We start from the raw sequence: 18945 nt of genomic DNA, 5'->3' as shown, positions 1-18945 counted from the left end.
GGCCTCAGGTAACGCTTGTGACCATCACGTTGAACAAGTTATTCGCTTATCCACATGCGCCGTAGACTAACTCAAACCATCAAAAGCTCTCAGGTTCAATGTATGTATATTGGATATGTTCATATGATTTGACACACTCGAACGATTTAAAGGGGAATGTTTTTCTTTTTCTTTTTCTTCAGAAACTAACATAATCTTAAAAGATAAGATTAAAACCGAATAAAACTACGGTGGAACGTGCTTGAACCACAATTAGTAAGTAAGATGCCGTGCGTGCCGCAAGCACTGAGCTAGCGCAGCGGTTGTTATCTAAATTTAATTTGACATGACTATGAACGTAGTACTGAAACTTTAAAGCTGAAGGAAACAATGCATGGTGGTCGTCCGCGCTGATCACAAGTTCAACGCGACGTGGAAAACGACATCCAATATCGTGAAACCAATCAAGCGAAATGGAAACTCGGTTGATCCACTCCGAACACCGTAAAATTCGGTGCATATGGAGGAAATGGAGAGTGGGCCACATGCTAATGGATCAATCAGATAAATCGGAAGTGACATTCTCTACTTCTAAAAAGAAAATGGTAACATAATGCTCGGTAAGAATACATATATCAACACTAATGTAGGAAAACCAATCTTTTGACATCTTAGTGGTTATATATACGACAAATTTGTAAAATGATAAAGAAATAGGCTAAATTTTGCAATTCTAAGTTACCTTTTTATTTTTTTATCTTTATTTATTTATGTATATATATATTTTTTTTATGTAACTGTTTAATCCATTTGAAACTCTACTACCTCAATATTTATAGCAAAATTTATTTTTTAAATAAATGAAGCGAGTAGCGTGCTACCTTTATCTTAAAAAAAAAAACACTTATTTAGGGGAATTCCCTTAACATGTTCTATTAGCAGTAGCTTGTTCCAACATCCAATCTGTTAGAAAAATTCTGATTCAGAACAAACTCAGATGTATGTATTCGAAGATACAAGAAGTTTTAAGTCTTAACTATTGCGCTTTTTAATTAATTATTTGTTATAAAGTTATTTTCATAGAAATTTGTATGGCGATTTGTGTGGAATAAGAGTGGGATAGTTTTGCTGGTGCGCACTTCCACTGCCGTGCAGCAAATCAGTTGCCAGTAGGCGAATATATTCTGTATCATCTTAGGTGCTGTCGAAAAGCTGGGAGAAGATGGAGAGAGTGTTTCTCAAGCTTGGAATAAAGCCGCTGCCGCCGCAAAAAGAAATGCCAATCGAATCATTCCGGAGCCGCTTAATTCATCCCTTTCCGACGATTGATGCTATCTCATCTGCAAAGCTTCTTCGCGAAGAGAAAAAACCTAATAAAATCGAGTGCGCGCAAACCCTAAAACCTCGCCAAAATCCAACACCGTCGCCATGGGTTGCTGCGTCCCTAGATCCGCGCCCCCGCGCACCAGGGAGGAGACGATCCTCCGCGTCCCGGGCGCGACGGCGCACCTCGTCGGCGACGGCGACGCGGTGGCGCTCGGCGCCGGCGAGCTCGCGGTGGTGCGCGTGGAGAGCAGGGGCGCGGCGCTCGCCACCGTGGTGCGCGTGGGGCGCGGCCTCGGGTGGCCGCTCGCGAAGGACGAGCCCGTCGTCAAGCTCGGCCCCCGAAACTACCTCTTCACCATCCCTGACCATGGCGGAGGCGAGGGGGGAGGAGGGTTTTTGAACTACGGGGTCTCGTTCGCGGCTGGGGAGGAGGGGATCGGGGAGAGGTTGGCCTCTTTGGACGCGTTTCTTAAGGAGAACGCGTGCTTCTCCGCGCCTTCGGATAGGGCGGAGAAAAACAAGGAGGTGGATTGGAAGGAGTGCGCGCCGAGGGTGGAGGATTACAATGGGGTTTTGGCGAAGGCGATCGCGGGGGGGACGGGGGAGATCGTGAAGGGGATCTTCATGTGCAGCAACGCTTACACTGCTCAGGTAACGTTGTTGGGCTCCCTTTGTTCTCGTTGTTGTTGTAGGCAAGGTGTTTGATCGGTTGCCTCATTGGAGTCCAACATTGTGAGACATAGGACTGTGACTTAACGTGGGTTTGAGTTGAATATGTTGGGTTGTTGTTAACATCAAGATTAGTCCAAAAATAACTCGAGCTTGACTCGATCCCAAAACCAACTTGATACAAAGACCAGCATTAAATATTTTATATATATATATATATATAATTAGGCTGGAATACTATTAATAGTAAATCGCTCTTTTTTGCTATCAAGTTTTTAACCCTTGGATGAAAAATTGTAGGGTCAGGATGATATTCGTCGGTTAGAGTTGAGTGGTCCCCCTAGGGTTGAGTGGTCCCCACTGGGTTATAGTATTTAATCCAATTGTTAGAAATAATGAAAAGAGTTGATCCAAAGGCTAAAAAACTGGTAGCAATAATGAAATTTTGCTACTAATAGTAGCCCAGTCCAACTCTATATATATATATATATATATATATATAGAGCTAGGCTCTTATGCTTTCGAAAGTACGGAAGCCTTCGTGCTTGTAAGTTGTTTTCGACGATGGGACATCCAATTCGGTGATCGGTTCCGTTAGACATGATCTATGCTATTAGAACTATCTATAACCAAATTTCATAATTTTTTGACTTCGTTTGCCTAGTAAATGAGTAGTCTCAAAATGAACGGCTGAAAATAAAAATTTTTATAAAAAACAGTGATAAAAAACTAAAATTTCAAATCGGAAGTATTATTCGTGCTCTTGATGTTAAATAGAATTTTCTATTAAAGTTTCATATAATTTGGATACTTCTACACCGTTGAACTTAAAAACGTGCCACATCGGCCGTTAAAATAGTCATTTTTGAGACCCTTTGATCGCCTGGTAGATAATGTTGAAAAATTATGAAATTTGGTTTCTAGATAGTTCTAATAGCGTAGATTATGCCTAACGGAGCCGATCGTCGAATCGGATGTCCTATCATCAAAAACAACTTACAAGCACGGAAGCCTCCGTACTTTCGAAAGCACGGGAGACTTACTCTATAGATATATATGTTGTAAAATAGAAACAATATATATTTGGTGAAAAAGTTCAAAACTTTAGCCCATTTTTGTAAAATAAATTTACCACGTGAACAAACAAATTTGAACTTTTTGTCTGGTGAAATGAACGGTAGAACTCGCAGTAGTATTGCAGGTTCAAAAGGGAGCAGATTTGTTTCGGCCTCAAGCTGCAGGCGCCAGCACAAGTGTTCCTAACGAGAAGGATAGAGCTGATAGAAATCGCGACGCGAATAAGCGCGGAGCAATCAACAAGAGCATCAAAAGGTACTCAATCATAGAATAACTTTGATGAAATTCCATAGGATTTTTCAGCGAAAATGTGTCTAACTTAGCGCAAGCATTATAATGACATATTTGATATCAAACATGACCATAATTAGTATTAATTTTGTGTAAAATTGTTCTTTTTAATTCAGGGTGAGGAAGCTATCAGAAATGACAGAGAGAATGAGCCAATCTTTGCTTGATGCAGTTGTAACACTCACGGGGACTATAGGAGCACCACTGCTTCAATCAAAAACTGGAAAGGCCTTTCTCGCTACGGTCCCTGGAGAGGTTCTCTTGGCCTCTCTTGATGCCATTAGTAAGTAAAAAGATTGTTACATTGTAATGAAATCAAGATCTCAGATGTTAGAACTACTTCTGAACTGTTTATTGTTAAATCAATCTTTTAGACAATATGGTATAAAAACCTAGTTTTGTGATCTTGTGTGCTCGATTTCCTACTAGACTACTCAATGTGTTATATATCCTCGTAGTTTACCAATTCCATTGTCTCTTCCCGTCGCTTCGTGTAGGATCTCTACCACACATGTGAGCATGTGCATCAAGAATATTTTTGGACCCCTTTTTTTTCATTAGATTGATTTTTAGGTTACGTAGGTTGCTCTGTTTCGAGGTTGATTTTATTTCTTTGTGTAATAGTGAAGTTTGAACTGCAGATAAGGTTATGGATGCTGTAGAGGTTGCTGAAAGAAAAAGTATTGCAGCCACTTCTGGAGTCGTCTCTGGTGCAGTGTCTAAGAGGTGAGCCAAATAATTTACCTTACGGAATATTACTATTAAGTAGGAATTACCTTAAATCTCAGCTAATTAATCAAGGCCAAAGTACAAAGCACTACTAAAATAAAAAATATAAAACAACAATACAAGAACATGAATAGCTAATGTGCAAATGCTATTATTTTGATTTCTCTCTATTGATATTGGAATTTAATAAATGATCATATTGCTAGGTTCGGAGAGAATGCGGGAGAGGCAACAGAAGACGCATTTGCGGCGGCAGGACACGCCGTCGGAACAGCTTGGAATTTATTCAAGATCAGGAAGGCCATCACTCCATCTTCATCTCTCCCATCTAGCATGCTAAAGAATGCAGTGAGGAAGAGAAACTGAGTGATTTGTGCTCAGTAATTCCAAAGCACAAAGTGTGTGGGCATTGTGACATCACAATGTTCCATTGATTTCTAGGGTACCATCCCTGTGACATTCAAAAAATGTTGTGTACCAAACGTACTATTGCAGGCATAAATGATTGTCGATGTGAAATGTCAAGTCATAAGTCATTAAATTTATATCTAAATACTAAAAATTACTAAATATTTGAAAGAATTAGAAAATTTTATTTATCTGTAATGTTAAGAGTATTTGTTTTCACAATGGTATGAGATCGGGAAGGGATTCGAGACAAATTTTATTATCAAACATCTTACATTTCCTAGGTAAGTTTGTATAGTATCCTTTAATTATCTTTATATCGCATTTAAGTACCTTAAACTTCTCATTTTCTAACAATCCATCATCTAATCATTTATCTGGGAATTCATTGAGAGAAACTAATGGAACCTAATTACTTCTCCTAACAATTGTTAACGGAATATTTTCTTAGAATTTAGAATTTTGTTTTTAATTTTTCATTTTTCATAATTTGTTTTAAAGCCAAAACTCAGCATTAACACTATTAACTCAATTGGGCTTCTTTAGTGGGATATATACGTAGTTTCCTTCTATTAAACGTACCTCATCACTTGGACCGTAGCGTTTGGATTGGGGATAAGGAGTGGAATAACTCTTTATCCCTTTTTTATATCCAAACGCTAATTTTTTACTGAAAAATAGTATTTTTCGATTATTTATAATAACCGGATATAACTATCTCCACCAATACCTCTATTTTTTATATATAACTATCCATTATTTTTTTTATTCTATATTATCTATCCAAACGTTATTTTTTTTATTTCCAAAAACAACCTAATTTTCATCTAAATATTATTTTTTTATTTTTATATTTATACCTATTCCTGTAATAGGCAAATATCTAGTTATTGCTTATACATAGACAAAACGGTGGTAAAATTTCAAACCGAAGTAAAACCCTAACCCCGCTCGGTTTGTCGACCGTTGGACTCCTCGTTCCTCTCGTCCTCCCCCTTTCTCTCTTTTTCACTCTCATCCTCCTCCTCCAATTTCTCCTCCTTCGACCCCTTCCTCTTCCGATCGAAACCCTAGAAAAAAGAAAAAAGCCGATAGAAGAGATCGAGAAAATGCTGAGAAGCACCAGAGGGGGCAAATCGACGGCGAAGAAGAAGCCCCTTTCGGATATATCCAACGGTCGGAAGCCGCTGAGATCCCGCAAGAAGGAGAAGGCCCCAGCGGGTGATGGGAGCGACGGCGCTCTCGATCTCCTCCTCCTCGTGCGCTCCGATCTTTCCGATCTCATCAACCAGGTTTGTGTTCGGTGAAAACCCTAATTTCTCGCACGTTTCCGATAGCTAGAAATTTACGCGAATGCGATGCCCTAGATGTTTGTTTGGTTCGATAAGAACTCGTTTCCTTTCCTGTTTAGCTAATCGCGCTTTCCTGATTTTTGGTGAATCTTTTGATATATTTTGACCTAAAAACTACTTCTTGGGCGGTGTTTTGGGCGTTTTGGGATTTTGTTTTAACTTATTGTTTCAACTCCATCCTTACTCGTTGAATATGGATAATTACATCAATTAGATGCAATAAAAGTGAGTACGTAGTGCATAAATCATCATAATACCATTGCTTGACCGGAACGTTGATCTAAGTTGGCTCTTTATTTCTGATCAAAATTGCATAGTTATACTTTTATTTTTTTATTACTCTGCGGAATTGGTTTTTGTTTGAGAGAAATTATTACGTTTTTAAGGAAACACGGTTGTGTAAGGTATATACTGTCTTTAAACGTTTGGTGTTTAATGATCAACAAGAACCTCATTGTTTCTCATAATCATATGGTTTCTTACTATACTATGCTTTTACAGGTCGATAAGCTTGCCGCGGAAACCCTTCATTGTAAAACGGCCGCCAAGAAAGGAACCCAAGAGATAGAATCCTTCAGACATGCCTTGTCTGATATGCATTCATCTTTGAAGGTATACACTGCCGTCAATTAGTCACCACTCAATACTGTTATTATGTTATTAACCTGGGATCAAATTAACTTTTGTCGGTATCAGATTTGGTAGGAGTCTTACATCTAATGCTCCATTTTATTGTTATGTGTTTTCTTTATTCTAAGCAGTCCTGGTCGCTAAGGCTCCAACAAGCATTTGCAAGTACTTCGCCCATTTCTGAGAATCAGTCGGAAAGCAATTTAGATTCTTGTCCTGTTTCTTCTGCTGCCGCAGCAGGAGACGGAAATGTGGTGGCGAAAAATGAGACATTACCTGATCTGGATGTGATAGTCTCTCCTTCGCCCCTCGTTTCCTGGCGTGCTGGTGCTTGTCGGGTTGGGAATGAGAGGCAGTTATTTCTTCTAACACCGTTGCCCACCCCCAAAATTCGTTCGTGTAAATACATGACATCATCGAAACGAGTGGTGGAAATTCTTGCCTCTAAGGATGAAAACAACCCTCATCAATTGCCCGAGTCCTTAATCAACCCTACAAATCATGTCGATTTACTACAGTGCGTGAAAGCGAAGGACGTAACAAGTGATGTTTTAAAGCCTTTGGTGACTTCACATTTCTCACCTGTGCGATTTTCGAACCAGAAGAGCAGGAGAACCTCTGTACTTTTGCTAACTCCTTGCTTGAGGACATCAGCACTCAAGCCGATCTCTAAGCCCTCAAGTAACAAAGAAATCAACGTGTTTGAAGCAACTCAAGACAATAAGATTTCTGGACACTTTGATGAGCTGTTAATGGAAGAAGTTTCACAGAGCTTGGCATCGAAGTACAAGGAGCTCTTTCAGTTCCAGCCAGCTCTTAATACTGTGGGTGCTCGTAGGAGGGAAGTCGATGGAACTCTTGAATGGTTCTTGTCGCCCCCGAAGACTTGTGTACTAATGGAGCCACCGAATGAAAAGCCGCTCCAAACACCTCCTACTAATAGTAGGGCTTCTTTGCTTGGTACCTCTGGATGGAATAACTTCGAAAGCACTATAAGGACTAATGGTAAGAAGCCTGGAGAAGAAACACTGAAAAAAGAACTCTGGACGAAATTTGATGCAGTTTCGACAAATGAACTACACTTCGATAAAACTGTCTTTGAGAGGACGACAAGGAAAGGTTTTCTAGATATGCTTGAAGAGGTCTCAAGTGAAAATGCTTCCAGTTTCAGTGTTGCAAGATAGCGGCAGGTTGAAACAAAAATTGGCAGTTGTACTTAATAGAGATATTGTCTTCGAAACAATCTGCGAGATTGTGATTTTTGTTCTGTTACATGCCATCTTCAGGGTATTTGCTGTGGAGGTTAGCTATTGAGGTTAAATTCTTTCTTGGAGCTTGAACTCGTCAAAATTTTGTTGTATGTATGTTCAGTGCATTGATTTTCGTATAGTATAATATCTTCTGGGTTCTTGGATTTATAATCTCATGAATAAAACACCCTTATGGTGGGTACAAGTAATTCAATCCTATGTAGCTTGCTTGTTGCAGTTTGATTCAAAAGGTCATTTTGAGTCTCTTTACATAACTTTTATCGCTTCAAAATGGTTTACATATGCCTTATGTATATATCTGGTAAATCTCTTCTTGATTAGTAGGATTTTAGCTTCTGGTATTTGATCGACTTCTTTGGACCTGTGCTAAACCTTATGATATTCCGTCGACATCGATGTCCAATCTTCAATAGCAGATGATGTTTATTGCTAGTTTTGTTATTTCTAATTCTTTACTTCTTCATGAACTGTTCTGCTTATATGGGTAATTGCATGGAGTAGGATTTTGCTGTATGGGACTGTACAGTCACATCTAATTTCTGAATTTTTATTTTATAATGGATACATCAACTGTTTACGGGAAGATGACATGTCATGACAATATTAATATGCATCTTATCGCCTTTGTGACAAGCTCCCCTCACCCTCCTTATCTTAATCCATCTATTGTATCCGCAGAACGTGGAGAATCAGAACAAGCAAAATAAAAAAATGGGTTAGAGAGCATATTTCAATTAAGATTAGATTAAATGATAATACATGCGCAATGGATTTTTTTTTTTTTTTTTTGGTGGTTGGAATTAACTAAAAATTTGCTTTTCATCCATTACAAAGTCGGAAGAGTCACAATTTTTTAATTAAATAATATAATTCCAACAGCAATGTGATTTACCTTATTATGAAATTAGGAGTTTGATTATTGCGCATTAGAAGATCTTGGCATCTATAATTTATTGGGTGGGCATATTTTATATAAAGGATTATTTGTTTTCTTCAGAAAATGAATTTTATTTTAGGTATTTAATCGTACTCTTTATCTATCAAATATTATATATTTTTTAAATAATTTGAAGAGGTATATCGAATCAGGCGTTTGTTCATCTAAACGTGGTACTAAGTTTAGAATGCAAGGACAATTTCCACCGCCTATTTTGGGTGGAAAATAATGGATGCTTTTACTTTTCGCACCAAGCTATTACATCAAAGTGTGACTGGGTCAATCCACCATAGAAATAGTATTACCTCCTCAATTATTTATTGAGAGAAAAATAGCATACTATTCACTTTGTTTTTTTTTTTTTTTTTTTTCAACATAGTATATTCCTTATAATTATTTGTTAGTCTTTGTGTTAAGTTCACACACGCGACTTAGAAAATTAGAAGAGAAATGTTTTGAGCGCCCACAATTATGGATTCCCTATCTCCACCGTAATACCGATGTGTGTCCTTTCTTGTAATATGGAGACTTATGGTCAACATATGCTACATAAATTTACTAATATATTAATAATACATAAAATAATATTATAAAATATTTGTAAAATCTTTAGAAATATCTCGGCCACAAAATGTGAGGACGAACATCACTGCTCGAATTGCGGAATAGACCACGCACTAAATATTAGACTTTAGGCCACCGTTTGGTTCGGGATCAAGTAAAAATTTATTATTTCAGAAATAGAATTAAGTTCAGATTTAAACTGGGATTAGTATAATTTTATGTTTGGTTGAGAATTAGATTTAGTCCAGTTATGAATAAAATAGCGTTTGGTTGGAGTAGATGGGATAAGAAGGATAATGGGTAAAATAGTGTTTTGTTTGGTTTGAATAGTGGGGTGGGGTGGATGTTTGGGAATAACTTCGGGGTTAAGAGGTTATTCCACCCCTTAACTCCGAACCAAACGGATGCTAGACGCTCAAAAATTATTGATGAATAGTTGTCTTTCATAAGCCGTGTTCTTTCGACTTTATAATAAAAATTTTAAAATTAAAATTTAGTTTATTTAGTATGCGTTGTGATTAAAGGTATATATATTAAGTGCTAATTTTGTTTACAAATTAAATAATAACTATTATTATTATTTATTATAGGGTTTATGCTACAATTCGTTACACAAATTCAATAGTAAGCCGTCACTTTCACACTTAACGACCTCACTTTCTCACATTTTAGTCCCTTACCCCTTTACGGCGTTACAAAGATTTTTCTTTTCTTTTTTTCCTTTTTTTTGAGATAAAAATGATCATAGGCTTTTGGAAATATACAAAATTTATTTATTGCAGTGTCGATTGAGGTGATCAGGTACAAACGAGGTTGGAGGCTACTGTTCAACCATACGGTGTTGACCTAAACTATTAGATTTCAAATGGGCACTTCTAATTAATTTGAGACCAAAATTATTTTTTATGCTAGAGAAACTTTAGGAAATTAAGTCTGAATTATTAATATGTTGATAGATATGATAAATGATCATAGTTAATTTTGTTAAACAGTTCTATGTATTGTATTGAAATGTCAATATACTAATAGTTAACAGTATGTTAAAATTTTTAATTATTTTTGTTTTATTCGTATTCTCTATTTAGAACATGTTTGGTTCACGATTGAAATAGAAATTTGAAATAAAATTATATTGTATTGGAATAAAAAATAGAGAGGGAGGAATTTTGGTTAATTAGGAGAGAGTGACCAAAACAGAGAAGGAGGAGATGTTAGTCGGAGAAAATTTTAGTTTATTCTGAAATGAGTCAATGCCGGTCGGGTTAGACCATAAATAAATAAGGCTATTTTCATTCCATAGTAAAATAGTATCGAATTTCTATAAAAAATGAGTAAATTTTATTATGATTTCATAATCTAAAATAGATGAAGCAAAAAAGCCCTTAGGGCACATTTGGTTCGAGTTATGTAATATTACAAGATATTTCGACATATCAAGATATCTTGAATTTCAAAATGAGATTACTAGTGATACTGTATTAGCGCGTTTGATATATATAATACAATAATATAATGCTAGATTGCAATGTTTATAGTATTATTATGTTTGGTTTAGTCTATAAAATTTAGTAATTTTGACAAAAAAGTATAGTCTTTTTCAAAATTATCCTTGTTATCATTTGGATAATATTTTTTACTAAAATATTAGTAACTATAATTTGCACTTGTAAATTAATTATATTGATAAGTAATAAAATAAAAAGTTCAAACATAAAAAAAAAATTACATTGCAAAAAAATAATTTCAACCAGCTCCCTTCAGTAATATTTTCAGTGTGATCTTACACTTTTTGTAACACTGCAATATCTAATGAATTATATATCGGATGAATCAATTGCAGTAATTCTATCAGAATTATCTGTAGTCCTGTCAGGAAAATCCGAACCAAATCATTTAATATACAACTTTTTACCTCTTACATTTATTTTTTTGTCCTTTCCACATTATTTTAACCAAATGGAACAACGCCACCTGTATGGGATGTAGCAATTTGCTACATCCAGATGACGCATAGGATCCTCTCCAGTGGAAAACGTTCGGTCGTAACTTGTGCCCCGACGCCAATGTACGCTACGACCAGTCCACGTTTTCCGCGGAAGAGCTACGGATACACGCGTAGAAAAATGCTCAACTCTGATTCGTCGTGCTGAGGTGGTTGTACGGCTCAATAATTTCTTATAGCATTCTGACACGTGGACCAACAGTGTGGAGTCCACATGCCGCAGTACTTCATTGGAAATTTTCAGTGTAAAAATATATATATATATATATATATATATATATATATATATATGAAAAATAAAATTTTTTGTTAAATCTTTTAACATGAATCATTATTATTTTATCTGGGCACAACTAACACAAGTGTAAATTTTATACTCTTCTGCTAATCATATCAATCTTTTATTCTTAATAATCAAAAAAAATTGTGAATTTTTTAATAGTAAAACTATAAATTTATATCTATATATAGAAACTTAGATTATTATATTATTAATAGTACGAAATTATTAGTGCTATTAAATTTTTGACTATTGAATAAAAAAAATATGCGGTTAGAATGATTGTAATTTTTTAGGATTGAATGGATAGTTGGTTATACAGTACGATATAATGAGTGAAAATATCAAAAGGATAGATTAAACTATAGAAAATTTGATAATAGTACTATTAATAGTTTAGCAGTCCGACTACAATATATATATAGTATATACACATAATATTTTTCTATCTTAAATAATATGACTATTATTTCGTCTTCTTTCAAGACCCTCTTTCATATCGCTTTTTCTATCTCGTTCTATATAGCTAAATTCATTAGTGCGGCTAGGATGCTTATGGAAGCGCGGAGGGCTCCGTGCTTCCACTTTATTTTTGATGTTCGGACTCTCAAATCGACGATCGGCTCAGTTAAACTTGATCTAGAGTATTTGAAGTATCTAGAAAATAAATTTTGCGATTTTTCGATATCATTTGCCTAGTGATCGAAATGGCTCAAAATCAACGGCTGAAAATAAAAATCTTACAAAATATGATGATATGACATTAAAATTTTAGATCAAAATTATTGATCTTGTTTTATATGGTATAAAAAAAATTTTATCAAAATTTCATGTGATTTGGATATTTCTACACCGTTAAACTTGCAACCGGCTCACCACGGCCATTAAAATTATTGATTTTGAGCGTCTTCGATCACTAGGCAAATGATATCAAAAAATCACAAAATTTATTTTCTAGATACTTCAAATACTCTAGATCAACTTTAACGGAGCCGATCGTCAATTCGAAAATCCGAACATCGAAAATAACTTGGAAGCACGGAGGACTCTGTGCGTCCATAAGCATACTAGCCCACTCCTAAATTCATTTACTTAATGTATGAAATAGATAAAATACTATATTTTTTTAAAAAAAATAATATAACTCTTATAAAAAACCATCCCATCGCATGCAACTCTACTATTCGGATACAATAAAATACACAACCAAGCATCATGCAGTGTCAGGAATCTCGATTACTTGTTAATCTTATAGATCTATAATAATAACCATCAAAGCATCCCAACAATGCACGTTACGGACACACATCTTTTACGAGGGAGACCAGATTATATATATACATACATATATCACAAATAAATAAATTTTGCCCAAATCATATCCTTTCCACATCTCTCTCTCTCTCTCTCTCCATCTCTCTCAAAAGAAGAGGACAAGAAAAAAAGCCAACTCCCTCTCAATGTTCGCGCTCCACAATTGCTCCAACAATATATTGGTAATAAAATAATAATAGTGATATAGTAATATACATCCATACCATAACACGGTGACCAAAATTATTAAGTTGTTTTTAGTTTTAAAATGCATCCTCTAAATTAAATTTTATTTTTTTAAATAAATTTAATAAAGGAATATTCCGTTGCTGTTAAAATTTTTCTTTTTTTTTCTTGTGTGTTGAGTATTAAGAACGCGGTGGCGGCTGCAGTAGTAGTCATCGTCGTCGTTGCCTCTCACTATTTCAATCGTTCTCTTCTCCATTTTCTCCTCATTTCTCTCTTTTTGCTCTTTCGCTTTCCCTCCACTGCGTTTCGTGGGCGAGAGTAGAGGTGCGGCGGGGAGAAGCGCGGCTCTCGGCGGCGATCGCGGCGGTTCTCGGTGGCGGTGCAGCGGTGTTGCGGCGGAGGAAGGGGGAGGGAGAGGGCGATGGGCGACGTGGACCACCAGGCCACCGTCGGCGGCGGCGTCGAGGACGCCTACGGCGAGGATCGGGCGACGGAGGAGCAGCTCGTCACCCCGTGGACCATCTCCGTCGCCAGGTTCGATCCTCGGTTTTGCCTAATTTTTCCTCAATTTTTTTTTACGCGTTTTTTGGTGGATTTTGTCGGATTTGTTTGATTCAGATTTGGTTGGGTTTGACCGGGTTTTGATGTTTTTATTTGTGTCCATTTAAACCCTAATTTACGGTGTATTCAATGTGGTATCTTGTTGGTGCTGTAGATGAATTGGTCATGCTAAACTTGCGTGGACGACTCTACTCTGATGCTGCTTATTTAGTTTAAGAATCGATATCAATTGGAATAAAAAAGCAATTTTTTCTCTAATTTAAGTAAACATCAAAAGTAGCTTCCTTTTTACGTTTTCCGCCGTAACAAATCTTATATTTTGAATTGATCACAACGATCTTTGATTAAAATATATATACATCTCTTTCGAAGTTTAGCCTATGTGGAAGTTAATGCCAAAATAGTACTACTACTCAATCCCTATTTCCATTTGTTTGTTTGTTTTTTTTTTTTTTTAAACCTGAAATGAGATTTGGAGTAATATGAGTGAACATGTTGCTCTTTGGCATTATGGAAGAATTATATACTGTTCTTTGCTTGGTATCTGGTTAACTTGAACCTCTCTTTGTTCTTTATTCTCTTTAGTGGGTACACTTTGTTGAGGGATCCGCACCACAACAAAGGTCTCGCCTTTACGGAGAAAGAGAGGGATGCCCACTACTTGCGAGGCCTCTTGCCCCCTGCAATTGTTACACAAGAGCTTCAGGTTTGCATGCTGTGTGCTATTTAGAACTCATCTAAACCATTCCATGTTGAACCCAAATGTGTTGGTTGATCCATGTGCGCAAATGTGTTCCCCAGGAGAAGAAGCTCATGCACAATCTTCGGCAGTATCAGGTGCCCCTGCAGCGTTACATGGCCATGATGGATCTTCAAGTAGGTTAAAGATGAACTCTCTTTCTACTGTTTTATTGATGGATTTTGGGTTCCGAGTGTTCTTGACTCGATCAATATTTAGTAAAGACGATCTGCTTTGCAGGAGAGAAATGAGAGGCTTTTCTACAAGCTTCTCATTGACAACGTCGAGGAGTTGCTTCCGGTTGTTTACACACCGACTGTCGGTGAGGCTTGCCAGAAGTATGGATGCATCTTTAGGCATCCTCAGGGGTTGTATATCAGTCTAAAAGAAAAGTAAGATGCCACTTTCTTGTATCACTTGTCATTTATTGAAACCTTTTGTAGTGAACGTGAGGGGCTTCGTCATTTTGCAGAGGGAAGATACTTGAGGTGCTGAAAAACTGGCCCCAGAAGAGCATCCAGGTTATTGTCGTCACTGATGGTGAGCGGATTTTAGGGCTCGGTGACCTTGGCTGCCAAGTAAGCTACACATGCATTGAGACTTTGTTAGGAATTTGCTTTGTGGTTTTGCATTCTTATTAATCTGAATTAAGAATTTGCTGGTCGAAATTTACATAGGGAATGGGAATACCTGTGGGCAAGCTTGCTCTTTACACTGCTCTCGGAGGAGTTCGCCCATCTGCCGTAAGCATTTCATTCTTTTTTACTTTAATAGTTTGATCATTTCCTCATCATAGTTCACTTAAATGAGTTTAATATCATGTACTTTCTAAGTATATTTGTTTATCTTTGAGGAAGAAAACATCAAGAAATGTTGTTTGATGTAGTGCTTACCCATCACAATTGATGTGGGAACAAACAATGAGGCGCTGCTAAAAGATGATTTCTACATTGGATTAAGGCAAAGAAGGGCTACCGGCCAGGTTCCATTCCACCTTTATTATTCTCATTCATATTCTGCTTGTTACTATTCTGTTGCTTGAAATGCTAATGTGTAGTCTTCAACTTGCACTGAATCAGGAATATGCTGATCTTCTGCAAGAATTTATGACTGCCGTCAAGCAGAACTATGGGGAAAAGGTCCTCGTTCAGGTTGGTAATAATCACCGGAAATGATATGATTTCCATCTCATGATGAATTGTCAAATTTCAATTTCTTTTTGTTCTCTCCATAATGATTTATCCATTTGTTTTGTAGTTCGAAGATTTTGCCAACCACAATGCATTTGAACTTCTTGCTAAGTATAGGAAAACTCATCTCGTCTTCAATGATGATATTCAGGTCTAAGTTGGATCTTTTCCTTGTGATAATGCAATTATTTGAAATATTGTAGTTTGCAGAGGTCAAGAAAAAATATCTAATTTTGGTAGTTTTGAGCATTGCAGGGTACAGCCTCTGTGGTCCTTGCTGGGGTTGTTGCAGCTTTAAAGTTGGTCAGCGGAACCTTAGCAGAGCACACTTTCTTGTTTCTTGGTGCTGGGGAGGTCTTTCCCTTTGCCTGTTCTTTTTTTTTTTTTTTCTCTCCGTTCTGGCCAGCATCTGATTATGCAAGCATTTCAACTTTTACGACATTACTTTATAAAGTTATCTATATCAGCCAATACATCATGTAGGGCGCCAATATTTTGTTGCATTTCAGTGTCTAGTTCACTGAGTTGTTGGATCCTTGGGACTATATATACTATACTAGTCCCTTAGTCGCATAATGAATCCAAGTAGTTCACTTCCAACTTCAGTACTTTAAAGTAAACTTGAGGATTGTTCTTATTTACATAACTATTGTAAGTTATTTGTCACGACATTAATAATCCTCATGTATGTCATATCAGGGTGTTTTTCCAACACATTAGCATTTTGGTCAGATTATTTGACAGAAGCGTGTATTTACGCTGTGGATATACCTCATCTTTCCATATGAATCCATGGTTTTTTTTTTTTCGTGCGGGTGTGTGTGTGTGTGTGTGTTTTCATGCTGTATCCCTTGGCATTTTCTTTCCCTATAAAATCTACTACATTAGAGATACTTAGTCTTTGGTGCTTGCAGGCTGGGACGGGTATTGCTGAACTTATAGCTCTTGAGATGTCCAAGCAGGTATTATACCTTTGTTCTATATAGATTCCCCATTATTTCCTATCTAGTTATACTCGATACAAAATTTCTGCTCTGGCTCTACCACTCTAGATCTGATCTTGACTAAAAACAAATGATTAATTGTGTCATTTTGCAGACAAAATCTCCAATAGAAGAGACTCGCAAGAAAATCTGGCTTGTGGATTCTAAGGTTTTGCTTTATGCAAAAAACTTGTTTCTCCTTACTCAGAAAACTCCTTAAATCAACCCTTCTTCTGCATCACAATAGTTGAACCTCACATGGAAGTACATTGCATTATAGGGATTGATTGTGAGCTCACGCAAGGAGTCTCTCCAACATTTCAAGAAGCCATGGGCCCACGAGCATGAACCTGTTAAGACCCTCTTAGATGCTGTTAAGGTACCGAGTCATCGTCCATAATGCTTTATAATGGTTCTAGCTGTTAGAATTCCATATAAGAATATGCTTATTTTCATCCTTTTTTCAGGCTATTAAGCCAACTGTTCTAATAGGATCATCTGGTGTGGGACAAACCTTCACTAAGGATGTAGTTGAAGCCATGGCATCTTTTAATGAGGTAAATTCCATTCTTGGGTTTTCTTTTTTCACCTCCAGTTTTCTGTGTTTGGTTGAACCATAATTGAAAGATCTAATAATGTCTTGTTACAATACGCAGAAGCCTGTGATTCTTGCTTTATCTAACCCTACTTCACAATCTGAATGTACTGCCGAACAGGCATACACATGGACTAAGGTAATAATTCCCCTTTTCTTTTCCACTTCTATATATTCTTCTCTTATTCAGAGTTGGTATTGGTAGGAGTATGCTTTATTAATCCATGACGCAGCACCACAATTATTATTTTTACAGGGTCGAGCAATATTTGCTAGTGGGAGTCCATTTGATCCAGTTGAGTATGATGGCAAGATTTTTGTGCCCGGCCAGGTTAATATTTTTGCTCTCGCTTTTCATGTTCTTGTTCTTGGTGACTGAATTTGCTGGTGACTAAATACTTATCGGTATTGAACAGTTGAATAACTGAATTTTGTATTTCTTTTTTTTTTTGTTTTTGTTTTTGCAAGGCAAACAATGCTTACATTTTTCCTGGATTTGGCCTCGGTGTGGTGATCTCGGGGGCAATTCATGTGCATGATGACATGCTTCTTGCAGCTTGTAAGTATATACCAACTACAAAAACTAATTTATAATGTAATGCTCTTATGTCGGATTACCTATGATTAGTTTGAAGATTTTCTGGCAAACGAAGAAAATGCATTTGTAGAACATTGAGAAAGTATCGCATGTGCGGTTTAGTTTGGTTTGCTTCTTGGGCCAGAAAAGCTATCGAAAATGTTTATAGGCTAAAACTTCTGTTATTTGGGATTATTGGTGCACAAATGACAGAAGAAGTATGGTTCAATTTTGCCAAACAGCTTAAAATTTTTAAAGAATGGAGAGTTTGTTCTATTTCCTTGACCTGGTTCCTATATTTTTGGTCCTCAAAAGCTAATGGTTATGTCTTTCCTGGGAATCATTTCACCCACACCCTTTTCAATTTGGCACTTATCGCTTATTCTCCCCTCTCCAATATCTCTTAACGCTTTTCTTGGAACAGCTGAAGCTTTGGCCCAGCAGGTGACGGCGGAGAACTACGAGAAAGGCCTGATCTACCCGCCTTTCTCGAATATTAGAAAGATATCTGCTCACATCGCCGCCAACGTAGCTGCCAAAGCATATGAACTTGGTCTGTTTTTCTTTCTTTTTTTCTCTTTTTTTCATTAGCTGGCCTTTTTGAAGGACAGTGAATCTGCATTTTGTTTGTAATGTTTTTGTGCATCATCTCATGTTTCTTCTTGTCATGCGCAGGTTTGGCGAGCCGCCTCCCTCGCCCAGAAAACTTGGTGAAGTACGCAGAGAGCTGCATGTACACTCCTATTTACCGTAACTACCGATAGACGAAGCTCCGAGAAATTTTCTTGTGAAACCATCAAGTCAGATATGTTGTCTGTCGTAATAATTCAGTCGAAATTGTTGTAGTTTGCCTGTCTCGAGTCTCTGTTGTAAGCGATGGTGTGTCTCGCTCGCCCTACATGGATGGTTCTGGTTCTATTACCAGGTTTATTGCGCTGGTCTGTGATGAACTATGCATTGAATAAATGTTAATCTAGCTGATGAAAGATTTTAAAATTTTTATCTAGTACTGTTTAGTGTAAATTTTGTTGGTGAGTTTAGGCACTGAACAGGTGACTTGATTGCTCCGCAGTTCCACAGACATCGAGCGCTTTTCGTTCTTTTTGAGTTTAGCGGGGCTACAGACATTTATCTACTTCTATGTTAAAATCATTCTCATCAATCTACAGTATAAAGTACTATCCAGATATGTGTATCTCTTGTTAAATGTTAAGTTTGAAGCTTTGTAGGAGCTTCGATGCCTGGAAAGTGTTACCAAAACAAAAAAAAAAAAAAAAAACTT

The 18945-nt window shown here is 36.9% G+C and overlaps 3 protein-coding genes across 3 annotated transcripts; all 3 read left to right on the top strand.

Annotated features, from left to right (window-relative positions):
- On the top strand, positions 1071 to 4653 carry LOC109717275 (senescence/dehydration-associated protein At4g35985, chloroplastic-like). Its single transcript, XM_020242952.1, has 5 exons — positions 1071 to 1956; positions 3176 to 3306; positions 3459 to 3625; positions 3984 to 4068; positions 4278 to 4653. The coding sequence occupies exons 1-5, from the start codon at positions 1408 to 1410 to the stop codon at positions 4435 to 4437; spliced, it is 1092 nt and encodes a 363-aa protein (XP_020098541.1). The 5' UTR covers positions 1071 to 1407; the 3' UTR covers positions 4438 to 4653.
- On the top strand, positions 5338 to 7925 carry LOC109717000. The gene is made up of 3 exons (XM_020242638.1): positions 5338 to 5771; positions 6333 to 6443; positions 6593 to 7925. The coding sequence occupies exons 1-3, from the start codon at positions 5589 to 5591 to the stop codon at positions 7643 to 7645; spliced, it is 1347 nt and encodes a 448-aa protein (XP_020098227.1). The 5' UTR covers positions 5338 to 5588; the 3' UTR covers positions 7646 to 7925.
- Positions 13341 to 18669, top strand: LOC109716970 (NADP-dependent malic enzyme). Its single transcript, XM_020242597.1, has 19 exons — positions 13341 to 13552; positions 14165 to 14285; positions 14381 to 14455; positions 14559 to 14710; positions 14791 to 14896; positions 14996 to 15061; positions 15205 to 15300; positions 15398 to 15469; positions 15576 to 15659; positions 15764 to 15862; positions 16423 to 16470; positions 16607 to 16660; positions 16772 to 16870; positions 16959 to 17048; positions 17148 to 17225; positions 17343 to 17417; positions 17555 to 17645; positions 18088 to 18216; positions 18339 to 18669. The coding sequence occupies exons 1-19, from the start codon at positions 13440 to 13442 to the stop codon at positions 18425 to 18427; spliced, it is 1737 nt and encodes a 578-aa protein (XP_020098186.1). The 5' UTR covers positions 13341 to 13439; the 3' UTR covers positions 18428 to 18669.

This window comes from Ananas comosus, linkage group 11 (assembly GCF_001540865.1).
Source record: "Ananas comosus cultivar F153 linkage group 11, ASM154086v1, whole genome shotgun sequence".
Taxonomy (NCBI): Eukaryota; Viridiplantae; Streptophyta; class Magnoliopsida; order Poales; family Bromeliaceae; genus Ananas; species Ananas comosus.
This window is presented reverse-complemented; position numbering and strand designations above follow the sequence as displayed.